This window comes from Nyctibius grandis, chromosome 4 (assembly GCF_013368605.1).
Source record: "Nyctibius grandis isolate bNycGra1 chromosome 4, bNycGra1.pri, whole genome shotgun sequence".
In the NCBI taxonomy this organism is placed as follows: domain Eukaryota; kingdom Metazoa; phylum Chordata; class Aves; order Nyctibiiformes; family Nyctibiidae; genus Nyctibius; species Nyctibius grandis.
Genome location: NC_090661.1, coordinates 19,393,767 through 19,407,445, shown reverse-complemented (window position 1 = coordinate 19,407,445; position 13,679 = coordinate 19,393,767). Strand labels below are relative to the sequence as shown.

At 37.3% G+C, this 13,679-nt stretch overlaps 1 protein-coding gene across 2 annotated transcripts in view; it reads right to left on the bottom strand.

The window, feature by feature from the left end:
- Positions 1-284: 284 nt before the first annotated feature.
- CHID1 (chitinase domain containing 1) overlaps positions 285-13,679 on the bottom strand; it is a 127,077-nt gene continuing 113,682 nt past the window's right edge. For both annotated transcript variants that reach the window (XM_068399361.1, XM_068399359.1), the window contains exons 11-13: positions 6,006-6,086; positions 2,643-2,685; positions 285-554 (exon numbers count right to left, since the gene is read on the bottom strand). In XM_068399361.1, coding sequence (XP_068255462.1) covers positions 456-554; positions 2,643-2,685; positions 6,006-6,086 — 223 coding nt within the window. In that variant the 3' untranslated portion in view covers positions 285-455. The remainder of the gene's footprint in view (positions 555-2,642; positions 2,686-6,005; positions 6,087-13,679) is intronic.

Below are 13,679 nucleotides of genomic sequence, written 5' to 3'. Positions count from 1 at the left end.
CCCAGCAGATATTAAATTTGCTGGACATAATCTGATGGATTTATTTGTTCACTTCCTTTGGTTATTACCAGCAATTGTTTGAGAGGTGTCCATCTTAAATTTTGATCAGATGGCACCAAGTTGTCCATTTTATTTCTTGTAGAAAGCATTTCAGAAAATACTTTCAACTCTGATGCCATCCCAGCTATGTTGGTCTATTTTCAATGACTCTGAATTCAGGAGCTTTAAAAGAAATTTGTTTGTTTTTTTTTTCCTCTGAGTTTTATCAGATACCAACAATCACATCTGTGTGGCAAATCAGAAGAGGTTCTTTATTGGGAAAAATGCAAGTTTAATACAGATATGACATAAATTACAAAAAATGTTTTAAAAATCATCTCTCCAGGATACCCAAATTCATTTGAAGATGGAGTCTCAGTGAAGCAAATAAAGTCTTTCCCAGATCATCTCTTATTTTAAAGCAGGTCATAAAAATAGTCCAGGCCTTGTCCCAGTTCCCAGATGGATATTCCAGTGCCCAATTCTTTTGCAAGCTCTAAGCGCAACTGTATGGACTAAGACAAAGACACATAAAGCAATTACCTTTTAGTCAGAGACATTAGACACTCCATGCTGCTATCTCTTCCTGCCATTATCAGACTTTTTAAAAACATCTATCCTTGAACCAGATACTGAAAAAATCTAGTCTGTATTTCAAATACTCTCGGGTTAGCTAGCAATCACTCCGTAAGAGACAGTTAATTGTACCAGTTAATTCAATGACCTAATAAAAGATAACCAGCTAAATAGACAAAATGCCACAGAAATAAATCAGATTTATGAACTATGCAAAGGACTATTCTAATTTAGGCTATCATTTTACAATGTACAGAAATTCTAACTCTTCCCAGAAATGTCTCAGGGGTAAAATAAAACTTTATCACTGAAGACAATTAGAACAACTTGTCAAATACCATCAAGATCTCTTACCTACCCTTGCCTTTGCCCAGGACAGAGTCCCAATTTTCATTATCACAATTCTATTTTAAAGAGATTCTGGGAGATTAATATTTAAAAGTATCCCCATTTGAGCTCCAGCCATTGATTTAGAGTTAGTTTAGCCATTGGTTTACAAGGGAAGCAATGCCATAATTCATGTTCTGCACTTCTTTCAGTTCAGACAATAAAAACAATTATTTTTCAATCTTTTACTTTCAGGTTTTCTTATTTTGAAGTACAGCACTGCAATGTTTAAACTGCTCACACCAGGGATGCGTTTAAAACTCATTTCCATAGAAAGAAGAACAAGGTGTCAAGGCATCATTAACAGATCCACTGGGCCTAGTGTTCATGACTGCTTTTAACTAATCATGAACAAACCAATTTTGAGCAACCTGCCAGTGACTATAACATCAAAAAGGGGAAGAAACACACTGTCATGGGGTAATAAAACTAAGTGTTCCCTGACCATCCTGATCACCATTATGTGAACAATTCTTTGATTTGCCCCAGCATACAAATCTGAAGCTTGTTGAAATTGGAAAGAAAACTCGTTTCCATAAAGTCACCAACCACCACAGTTGAGTATCTGTTAGAGAAGAAGTAATGAAAGAAATGTACAGGAATGAGTGTTCTTAACCTGGTTAGTACTGACAATAGCAGGGAGAAATCCTCCCACAAGGCCAAAGAGAACGTAGCATAACAACATGCAGCATGATCTATCTTTTCTCTGATAGTTTTGCAATGAAACTTCGTAACACTCTAAGACAGGTACACTAGCAAGAACATAGACTCAGTAATGAATATCCCGTATGTGCTAGTAATTCCACCAATATTAGATTAATGAAGGGAAATATCCTTGTACTAATGGAGCTTAAGATAACAATCCTGTTCAGAAAAACAGAGCCTTGGGTCATTTCACACTAGTTTAACCATACAAAATGTCTCTGTTCTCTGTAAATATGATATACTTTCACTACAGAAGCAATTCCTTTCCAATATTAAAAGTCAGCAGAGGCTTAAGATACTCCCTTTAGCTTAATTTGAGAAAATCTAAAGATAGCTTCTTAGGAACTAAGGCTGCAAGTAATCATTTTTGCCTGTATTCGGGTATATTGCAGACTATTGTGTAGACAGAATTTCTCTGTCCTGCCAAAGGACTTCAGTAAGGCCAATTGCTTAAGTTTTCAAAACACTAAAATATGATCCAGGGAAACAGAACTGAAGAAAACAGGGTGATGCAGGCTGACAGGGAGAATCAGGACCCCATTAACAGAGGAAGACAAAAGTTCCCCAAGCTTCCAGCCAACACGACTGGAAAGAAAATTTCTTCAGTCTCTTGCCTGACAGTCAGCATGTCTGCTGGCACATGAACTGTGGACTTGAACAGATCCTCTCAGAGCACTGTTTTGCCCTGGTGTGTCTTATCTGTAGACATGGCTAATCTTCAAAGATCCCAAAACCCCATTATGCATGACATAGAAAAAACAATCTTCTTGTACAGGCAGCTGAAGCTTTGAATCATAACAACTATATGAGGGTAAACTTCTTTCACAAAAGCCTAAATCCAGTTCAACATTTTCTCAAGTGTCTCAATAATGCAACAAGTCAAGTAAACACCTCTTTCCTCTTACAGCCCTATGACATGAAAAAGTGGCACCTACCTTCAGAGTTGGATAGAAGACAGCATGTTTTCCTCCTTTATTTCTGCAAAACAGGAAAACCAAATAGTCGCAATAGCTTTGATAGATTCCCACAGGACTTCTGGCTGAGATTAGAATTCAAAACCAGTTTTATTCCTTCCCACGAAAAGGAAACAAAGACAGTGCTGAAGAAAACTGCCAATTTAATTTGAAGAAGTTATTGCTTTTAAAAATAAGATATGCTAGTATGTTCAGCACTGAGCATTCATACACCCATACCAAAGACAGAGACTACTTGCCATTTAGTAGCTCATATCTTTGAGATTTCTTACCTAGTGTTCATTCCACTCTGGAAGCTGAGCCACTCAGTCTCTGAAATCAGACACTTTTGCCATCAACTTCCATTCATTCCATATTTGCACTCTGGCTACTCTATCTACCAAGGGCAGAGTAGGGCCAAAATCTTCTCTACTTCTCTTCCCTTTCTACTGCAGATAAGAACTCCTGCTCCTGCCCATTTTCTATGGTAGATACAAACATATCATAGCACATAAATCCAAAGTGGTGGTGAAAGAAAGATAAGATAAGGTACACAACATATCTAAAAGTCAAGTATTCAACCATGTCACTGTCCTGCAGGTATCACTTACAGGAATATTTGTCAGAAAGGTCCTCCTGACAAAATCATCCTACTTAAATGGGCTTTGACAATGCTAGCAGCTGGAAAGTTAGAAAGTTCAAAACGTGACTGTATAGAGTCAAAGACCTGCTAGAGGAGCCTTTGCACAGCAATTGCATCATGCCGCAACTACAACAACAAAAATCCCTGGTTATCTAAAAGGATTCCTTAAAAGGCTTCAGGAGAAGGCCTTTCAAAACATCTAAAGAACGAGCACAGTTTCCTAATAACTAACACAAAGTTTGGGAAGAAATCAGGTAACTTTCATGGTTAAGATGAAAGTCACAAACTTCTTTGGGCATAACACTTCATCCAAGAACTGGTTACAACAAAATACAATACAGGCAGAGTTAGACAAGATACTTATTTATGCCATTCTAGTGGCCTTTAAGGAGGATAACTCTTAAAAGACGTGAAAAGGCTGACAGTGAAAATAGAGGATCCAAGAAGAGATCTCACAACAGAGATGGTTTGATACTAGATCTAAGTAAACACACTGAGATATCTTGTTGCAACTGGATTGTAAAACTGTCAGATAGTAAAAGACAGCTGTGCCTACTAAATGTGCATCTGAAAAAGATGAAGCCATTTGGTTTTCAGAAGCAAACTGTGAAAGACTTTCCCCAGTTCCCCAAATTACTATCTTTCAGGTTAAATTAAATGCTAGCAGTATAAAATATATAGACAGGGCAAGCTACACTAGGCACGTATACCAAGGCTGCATTTTAAACCCCTAATAACGAGACGAATGAGTTACAAGTGGCCTCACAGCACCACTTTACCAATTAGGCTAGAAGGAAACACAGAGAGACCAAGCAGGCATTGCTCCTAAAATCTCTCAAATTATGTAAATGCATACTTATCTGTAAAGTGCACTGGGACAAGCACTCAGAGACAACACATTTCGTTAACTATTTGTAATAGTTTGTCTCTGCCTGCTACATGAATATTATTAGCTGTGCTTTGCTTAAAGATTCATTATTTCATTTCATAGCAACTGCAGACATGCAAGATTTCCAGGTGAGATGCTTTACCAGTGAAGCATATTTCAGGCCTGGCCACCACCCTCATCCAATGTAACTGAACCTTTGCAAAGCAAAGCAGTAACTGAAAAAGAGTTCCCTTAAATAACCCTCCCCAGCAGCTGGCTGAACCACTGCAGACACGCTGAGCCACACGGTTGCCTGCAGAGCACAGCGCAGCAAGTGAAGTTTAGAGTGATTTTCAGATCCAGTGTGCTTTATGCATGAAAAACTCCTCCAGGAAGCCCACAAGCAAGAATCTCCAAAGACTGGCTTTCAAAGGCAAATGATGTAGTACTACTGACAAGCTATCCCTTTCCCACACGTTCAGTTTGCAAGGAGACGTTTAGGAAATGTGTTTCAGAAATGAATCCCAGAAGCATGCCACTCAAAGACAGCCCTCAAGTTTACTCTGTCGAGAACAAGTTTTCATCCAGCATCCACATTTCATCATTGTGTCTCCAGCTGGATTGCGCATGAAGATCAGTAAAACAAAGCTTCTGATTTATTTCTCTTTAGTTAACATGAAAAGCCTTGTAATTGTTTGGCACAAACTGATTTTGCAACAGGATACCAAAGAATTAAATATGAAGGAACACAGATCCCAGTCCTTTCATACAAACAAAGAACATAAATTAAAACACTGCTGACCAACAGAATTTTTTTTTTCTAATAAGAAATACATGTTACTGAGAAGTCAGGAGAAAATTACAGGCTGAGAGAAACGTTGAAAATTAAACTAAAAATATAAAAGTAGGACATTTTTGCATTTTGTGGTTTGGTTTTTTTTTTTTAAATTTAAAACTATTTAAACCAAGAAGGTATTTTAGAAATAATAACGTAGTTCAGGTTTTTTTTTCATAAAGTACCCTAAAATATGTTTTACTTTTGTTTTCAGTGGTGTGTCTTCTTCACACCATCAGTGCATTAAGTAATATACAAGACACAGTTTTGTAGAAGTAGTAGGATTTTGTTTGTATAATTTTACCGTATTTTTGTATATTTGCATACAAAAATAGCAAATTATCACTGAGGCTTAATAAGATGCTGCTGTTTTTTTTTAAAAAATCTGCTTTAAATGGATTTTTCCTAGCATCAGGAATCCTCTTGTCATTTCATGATGAAAAAGGGAGGACAAAGAAAGTTATTATCCTTTCCCTTCATGCTCTCAGTCCTTTTAAAAAATTTATCTGGAAGTCACTTGATATTATTCTCATTATACTTCTCTAAAGTCCATTCCATTTAGTGGAAGTCTGTTGCTTGACCAATCTTATCACTAGGACTTGTAAAACAAGGCTCTTGTACCACAGATTTTTCTCAGAACTATTTTTGGCCGGGTTATCGGTAATCATCCAACAGCTCACAGTACTAATCTCAGAGCCTCTGATTAACTGACACTCAGCAGATAACTTTGATGGATAACTTCGAAAGATATGACTCATCAGAATTCTCTTCTAAAGATTGTTTTAACTTATATTATTCCATTAATGCTTCTCTGATTTACTTCCCTTGCCTGAAGCACTCTTTTATGCTGCAGTTTAGTGTTGACACACAGATCACAAACAACAGCAGCATTTCCATTTCCTGAATTCAGTTGCATGCTACAGTTAATTGGTAATCCATTGTGTACTGGGCCATGCCCAAAAATATTTGCAGAACAGTAAGCTAATAAATGTAACTCACTTTTTGTATTCAAAGTAGTGTTCAGCAATTTGTTCATCCCAGACAATTTTTGGTTTGTGCTCCTTCAAGGTTTCAATGTACCTACAAATTAAAAACACAGATATGGAATTAACTTTTCTAAAAAGCAGTTATGAAATTACACTGCCAAATTTCTGAAAAAGCAGTTTTACCACGTTTACATGTTGAACACTGTATCAAAAATATCTTCTTGCTGACAATTAATTTTCCTCAATCACTTTACAATTTGCCATGTTCTCATTTTTAGGCTTTTTTTTTTAAAGCAATGAGTTAATTAATGTTCATCAATTGACAAACCTATAAAGGCACATGAAGGCAGTGCTTCAATATTTCTACAGTCTGATTCTTATATGCCAAAGCAAAGGAAATGAAGTCATCCCTAAGCTGTACCTAATTGTGTCCTCCAAGGCTAATCAATGCAATTCTTAATTATAAGCCACTATTATGTGATCAGAAAAGTTATTCTATAAAAGGGGCTTAGTTAGTCTTCTAAAAATGAGATTAAAAACCAGCTTGTTTTCAAGGAAAAGTTACTGCTAAGTAACTCTGCATATGAATTTTCTCCACCACTAGCTTCTTGGTATTATTCTCTTGCATGGACATTTTGAACGTGGGATGACCTACCTCATACCTACTTCCCACAAAGTGAGGACAGAATACTACTCGTACCCCAAAAACTGCATAGGGAACTAGTGTGGAATAGTTACTATGCTGTAAATTCATGTTCTTGGTTAGCTCACAGTATCGTCTCAGTGTAGAGACAGTGTCTCCTTGTGTCTGCATTTCTGACTGCACAACGGAAAGCAAGCTGCTTGATGCCTCATGTAAGAAGACCAGAAGATGGCAAGCTACTGCCAATGATAGAGGCCACGTGGGTGTCACAGAAATAAGACAACTCTCTATCACATGTTCCTCTGTCTCTTCTGCATCTTTTTAACCTGCATCATTGGCCAGCAAGAAGGCTGAACTTCACTCTGCTGACAGCTTTCCTGACTAAACATTAGGGAGTTTATCTGGCCACAGGCCAAGCACCATCAGTTTCATTTTTACCTTGAGGATTGTATCAGGAATTTGAATCCAAAGTGTCATTATCAGTACTCTATCATGATTATATAAAGCTATCACAGGCAAACATGGTGATCATAAGGTAGCATTAAAATTATTTTTCTATTTTTGCAAAATCTATCAAAACCTTCTCTTCCACAATGTCTCATTCTTGCAATAATTTCTCTGCTCATGACAGGATTTGCATGGAGAAATTTGCCTTCAAAGAATCTTATTTTTAAATAAGAAATTTCTGTCTCCTATGTAAAAGACATTAGAACTGATTTCCATCAGCCACTATCATGACTCCCATCAGTGCTGAAATTCCCCCTCACTATATACTTTCAAAAAAAAGAGAAAAAGTTTGTATTTCTCAGTTTGAAAAAGATTTATTCTCTCCTTCAGTACTATTGTAAATGCAAATACAACATTCAGCATTGTAGGGAATATCTGCTCTCTTTTGCTGTGGCTTGCTCATTCATATACTGGTAAATTGTTGCCTACTGCTAGCAGTTTTAGAGAAGATTTTCATTTTGTATTTAAGTCAAATGAACCTGAGCCAGGCATGCTATTTAAGTATCTATATAAGCAAACACATGGTAGCAGCTATTGCACTCTTCCTCAATACACACATGCCCTGGAACAATGCACCTTTTCAAATAATGCAAGTTACACCTTGGAACCTGCCCCTCCCTTTTTAAGATATACAAAATTTTAAGTCGCCACACTACAGAAATATGGAAAGAGATCTAGTTTTGTATATTTAAAATTTAACTTTTAACACCTTGCCCCATTCCAGAATGGTGACTTCAGTAATGACAGGAGAGAACACTCCTGTAGAAGATGGGACCAAGATTTTACAGCCCAGAAGACAAGAATTACCAGCCAAGACATCCTGGCACACAGTTTTATTCCTGATTTCCTGATGGGAAATCATAATTTCATTTGCTAAAAATCCCAACACAATTAAAGAGTGTTCAACATGCATATGAACAAGCTTTAAAATTAGAAATGCAACTTGAAGCAATTATTATAGCCTATTAATATAAGGTATATTATTATTTTAAAGTTGTTCAGGCATGCACTACATTTAATGAGAACTCATCCTGACCAGGCACAGAGAATTTATTTCCCTTTCTCCTGCCTCTAGGCATTTATCACCACAGTATGTAAGAGCAAAAAATGAATAAGTTCATCTTCAAATCACATCTATGGTGATGAGACTAGCTCCAAGCTTGAGTTGGGGAAAAAAAATTAGGAAGACCTACTTGAAACATATTAACTTGGATGTTACATTTTCTCTATTAAGGACAACAAAAATTCAAAGTACAATGTTCAAAACAATAAGCTCCCATTTACTTCAGTTGTAACTGCACACTCAATGCTTCTGAAAGTCAAGTTTTATATTTTTCAACCAGACAACAAGGTCGCTGTGAAGAATCTGGAAGAGATGCAGGAACAAACCAGAGCTGTTTCACACAGGCTTTCTATTGCCCTAACCTGGGAACAATCCATTCCCTTCCTGTAGTCATTTGCCCCACTCACTATTCATTTTCTTGCAGTAAAACATACAGGAGCTTTACAGGCAACATCTCCCAGATACGCCATATTTCCTATTATCTCTGTGCATCATTACTACGTGCATCATAAGTGGAAGTGTTCCTGTGTAAAACTGCAGCACCTGTATCACAACACACTTGCTTGACTCAAACTAATGCTTACTCAGGCACTCTTAACATTATCTTCTAGATGAGGCAGTACTTGACTCAACAAATATTTGATACACAGTTATTGAAAAAAAAAAATTGAAAAGAGAAATTTTCCATCATACTGAACCAGACAAGCATGGGATATCAGTATGCCTGGGGTACAGAGATCTAGACTCATTTCCAGGTTCTCAAAGAGGAAAAGGGATGGGCAGGGAGCTCATCACAGCCAGCCTGCTGCCTTCTTTCCACGTCTCACCTCAGTATTCTCGTTTCGACTCATATTTATTGCTATTTTTCTCTCCTCTCTTTCTAATTTATCCCTCTTTCTACTGCCACTGTCCCAGTTCGCATCTGCTTTTATACTCCTATGCGGACTAATTTATTTCCTTCCTCATCTGTCAGCTCCTAACTTACTAGCTTTCTTCTTTTACCAAGCCGCCTCAGCAGTTAAGAGTATGATAAACACTGAAAACTCAGCTTCACTGCCTTGCACTACATATTTCCTGGGAAGTTTGTGACCATTTGCAGAGAAAGTCATGCTATTTCTCTGGTCCTACCCTGAAACGAGGTCAGCACAATGAAGTATCTGGAGTGTTGATGCTAGTCTCTAATGAAGCACCAGTGCAGCATGTATAAATGATAAGTTTGCATGGATTATCAGCAATAGTAAGAAAAGGCAGATTGCACCTGCATGTCCACCTTGCAAATACTTGTTCTCAAAAAGAGAACTGCCATTCTGGCTCATTTAAATAGGTCTTGGATTAACTTACCCAAAGCAACATTTTTGTTCCCTAAAACATTCCTTCTTGATAATAGCTAAGCAGCTGAAGTATCAATTCAGTTGTCACAACTGGGCTTTGAAAATTTAAAAGTTACGACCTAGTGAAAACATGGTCATGTAACGCAAAAGTGTTTGGAAACAATTTTAAGCCTGCCTGCCACCTTTCATACAAGACTTCAAATCTGTGGTGTTTTACTGCAATTTCCTGCCATACCTCTGTCAAAAAGGACACTTCTTGGTCTACAGACACCAACTGTTATTCTTATGACTCTGATACTCCTGATTACAAACCTATTGGCCAGGGTTGGACTAAAACAAGCATTCCCTCCCACAGAGTAAATGAGAAGACAAAACATACATATGATGGAGTACCAGTAAAGTCAGTCCTGCCAAAGATGTGTATCTATGAACAACACTAATATGGCTACACCTACACACTACTGCACTTTGCTGCACATTCAACTAATAAATAAAGGATCCAGAAGAAAGGTTCTCAGGATTTATGGCTGGTGTTCCTTTTCTAAGACACTTTTCTGCCAAAACATGAAAAATGGTACGGCACTGGAATATGTTAAGGTAAAACCCACGATCTGTAGTCCCCTTGAAGAAGGTATTTATCTTCATGGATAATGATTTTTCACCAAGAGTATAAAGAAACAAATCTCTGGTGTATCTTTTGCAACAAGAATATATATTCTAGGAAAATATATAACTTCATATATAATTTTTAGAATAGGGTTTATTTATGAAGGTTAACTTCTGTAATCCTCAGGTGCTTTGCTTTACTAGTCCTGAGTTGCTCTTCAACAAAAAAGCTTTAATGAAAAGGAAACCACTACTGAGCATACATCCCATTTTGATGCTTTTAATACTTTACATTTTCTCCTCAGTTTTCACACGAACAAAACTCTGACTAGAAGCAACAGGTCTCTAATCAGAGGAAGGATCATTTGCACCTGCTGCAGCAAACTGAGCTTATCTTCCACTATAGCAAACTTGAGTGATTCAGTCAAAGGTTAAAAAATACTATTCAGCTTCAAAATCTATACCACACATTTTCTTTTCCATCTGCTTCAGTTACAATAGACTTAACTTAGTTTTTAAATCCTGAACCTACCAGGAATTGCATCTCCATAACTGACTATCAACGGTGCCCACGAATGGCAACAGATGTTTTAGACACAACTAGACAGAGTCCATCTTCCCCCTTTTCAGGGAGCTGTATCTCATAATAAAAGTAAGAGGCACCACATAAAATGCCATATTCTAAAGCTCAAGAGTTTAGATTTCTGATGCAAAACAAATATACAGAAATACCTCCAAAACAGTTTTCACCATAGTACTTCTAAGGACATTCACTATTTCCTTTTTGGTGGGCAAAAATGTCAAGAAACAATAGAATCGGGAGACATTTTTGAACTTTAAATTGAAAAGGTTTTAAAACTGAGAATTTTTTTGGCGTTCTCTGCTTTTTAGAAGATCACTTCTAAAGAACAGCTGCACAATTGCTGAATATACTACAAGCTACTAAATAATTCAGCCATGAAACTAACAGTTTTGATAAAGAATGCCTTTAATGGTAATAAATGAAAACACAAAAGGAAGAAAATTTTGAAAAAGAATATATAGAGAGGGCCACAAAGATGATCAGAGGGCTGGAGCACCTCTCCTATGAAGACAGGCTGAGAGCGTTGGGGCTCTTCAGCCTGGAGAAGAGAAGGCTCTGGGAAGACCTCATAGCAGCTTTCCAGTATCTGAAGGGGGCCTACAGGAAAGCGGGAGAGGGGCTTTCTACAAGGGCAAGTAGTAACAGGACGAGGGGGAATGGTTTTAAACTGAAAGAGGGTAGATTTAGATTAGATATTAGGAAGAAATTCTTTACTGTGAGGGTGGTGAGACACTGGAACAGGTTGCCCAGAGAAGCTGTGGCTGCCCCCTCCCTGGCAGTGTTTAAGGACAGGTTGGATGGGGCTTTGAGCAACCTGGTCTAGAGGAAGGTGTCCCTGCCCATGGCAGGGGGTTGGAACTAGATGATCTTTAAGGTGCCTTCCAACGCAAACTATTCTGTGATTGGCACAAGCCAAGCCGCGATGCACCAGCCCAATGAAAATAAGCAGAACCTCAGCAACATTTCTACCATTACTCTGGGCTCTTCAAAAGTGCACTTTGTTTAGCATTCTCAAAGTAATTCAGAAACAATAGTACTTTGGTGGACGCAACTGCAGAAAGGTAGCCAAGTATTCCTACTTTATAGAACTCTGGAGACACAGGAGACAATGTCAAGCTTTTCGGAAGCATCCTCTTCTTGCTCTTCTCTCAGGGAAACAATGAGCATTAAAACCTTTCAGTGTCTTACTACAGCTACAGAAGAACGCACAAACATTACAGCATTTCTATGCATATAGGTTTACACGTTAATACTGTCCCTTATTCTCATTTAACTTCATAGAGGTTTTATGAAAAAAAAAGCCCCATCTGAAAGTGTATGTAATGGTACACTGACAAATTATCCTAGGGAACTGCGAATACAACTGAGAGTACTCTAGTGCATGCTAACTTCTCTCAATATAACCGAAATGGTGACTCTTTACAAAAAAGAAAAGAAAGTGCAGTTTGATATTGATCAAAGAATAGAAGTAATCACACACAAGGCAGAAAAAGATGTGAACATTTAAGGTTTTGACTCAAACTGACAGATACGAGAGGAACATATTAACATCTCCCCAAAGAAAACAAGATCTTTATTTCTAAGTCAATAAATATTTCTCAGACAGAAGAGACACAACTAGATTGAGGAAGAAGGTTTGCATATCTGTTTGCATACCTTCAATAACACGCTGCTGTTCAGCAGCTCCATTTTATTTTGTAATGATACAGATTGGTTTTGTTCTGTTCTTCTATTTTTCAAGACATCTGGGGCTACAAAATGTGAACTTTTTTTTCCAGTGCAAATTATTTATGATAACAACTGTTTATTAAGTTGCTTTTTGTTTATATGCATCAACTTTGCATATTTTCTATCAGAAATCTTTATTGTTCTTGACCATTGCCAAGTCCCAACTTTCTAGCTAAAGTATCAGACAATCTTTTTGCTTGTATTTGTTCAGTTAGACATAGATTTTTCTTCCTGATTTATCCAATCTAACACATGGCAGGTCACTATTTGGTTTTGGCAGCTTTTGCTGTCTTGAAAGAATGAACTTGTTGCCTTTAAAAGCCTGCTGTATCGTCTGGACTTTTCTTTCTTCTCTGGTCAAAGGGGACCCTCCTGTCAGGCAGAAGACAAGTTAATGGTAGAATAGTTTACTGTGCTAGAACAAAAAGCAGGATGCAGGCAAGCTCACAGAAACCAAAAAGCACAAGAGAACTGAATGAAATAAAGCACACTGTTACGGACTAGCTGAAGTAACTAGTCTATTTAGTCATACTAAAACATTTAGTTTGACTATGAGCTAGAGGCTAGAGGTTCCACAGGCAAAGGTTTTTTTTTTTAATTTTTTTTTTTTAAATGAACTCCGTATATTGGTCACTTTGAAGTCTTTGATAAAAACATATCTTCATTTAGTCTTAATTGCCTTTCCACACACTTTAAAAAATGTGACCAGGCAACAAAAATGTGATATTGTCTTTGACATTCATCACAGAATTAATACCAAGTAGGCATGCTACTGGGCAAACAGAGTAACAATATTATCTCTCAAATTAGGAAACAGGTCACCTCAAGGTTAACATTTTTTCTGACTCACTTCAGTTATAAACTATACCAGATAGAACTGTTCCTACATGCTCACTTCCAAGCAAGAATCTTCCCCTTCCCAATTTTAAGTTGAAATTAAGTAGAAAAGAGAAAAAATAGCAGATGTGTAAAACAGTCTGGTATAAATCACTTAATAATATAAAAGTTGATATGAAGTAGATCCTCCCCTCTCTCACACTTCCTATTTCATAATTAAAAATGTTTTCATTAGCCATCATAACTGTCTCTGCTATACATCAGGGACAACTTGAAAAGCCTCGTTTAAAGCAGATGTCAGACTATATTTTGCAGCTCTAAAACGCAGCACACTGTGAAAATAAACTGATTTTCCTCCAAATTCGTACAATCCACCATCACCAATACAA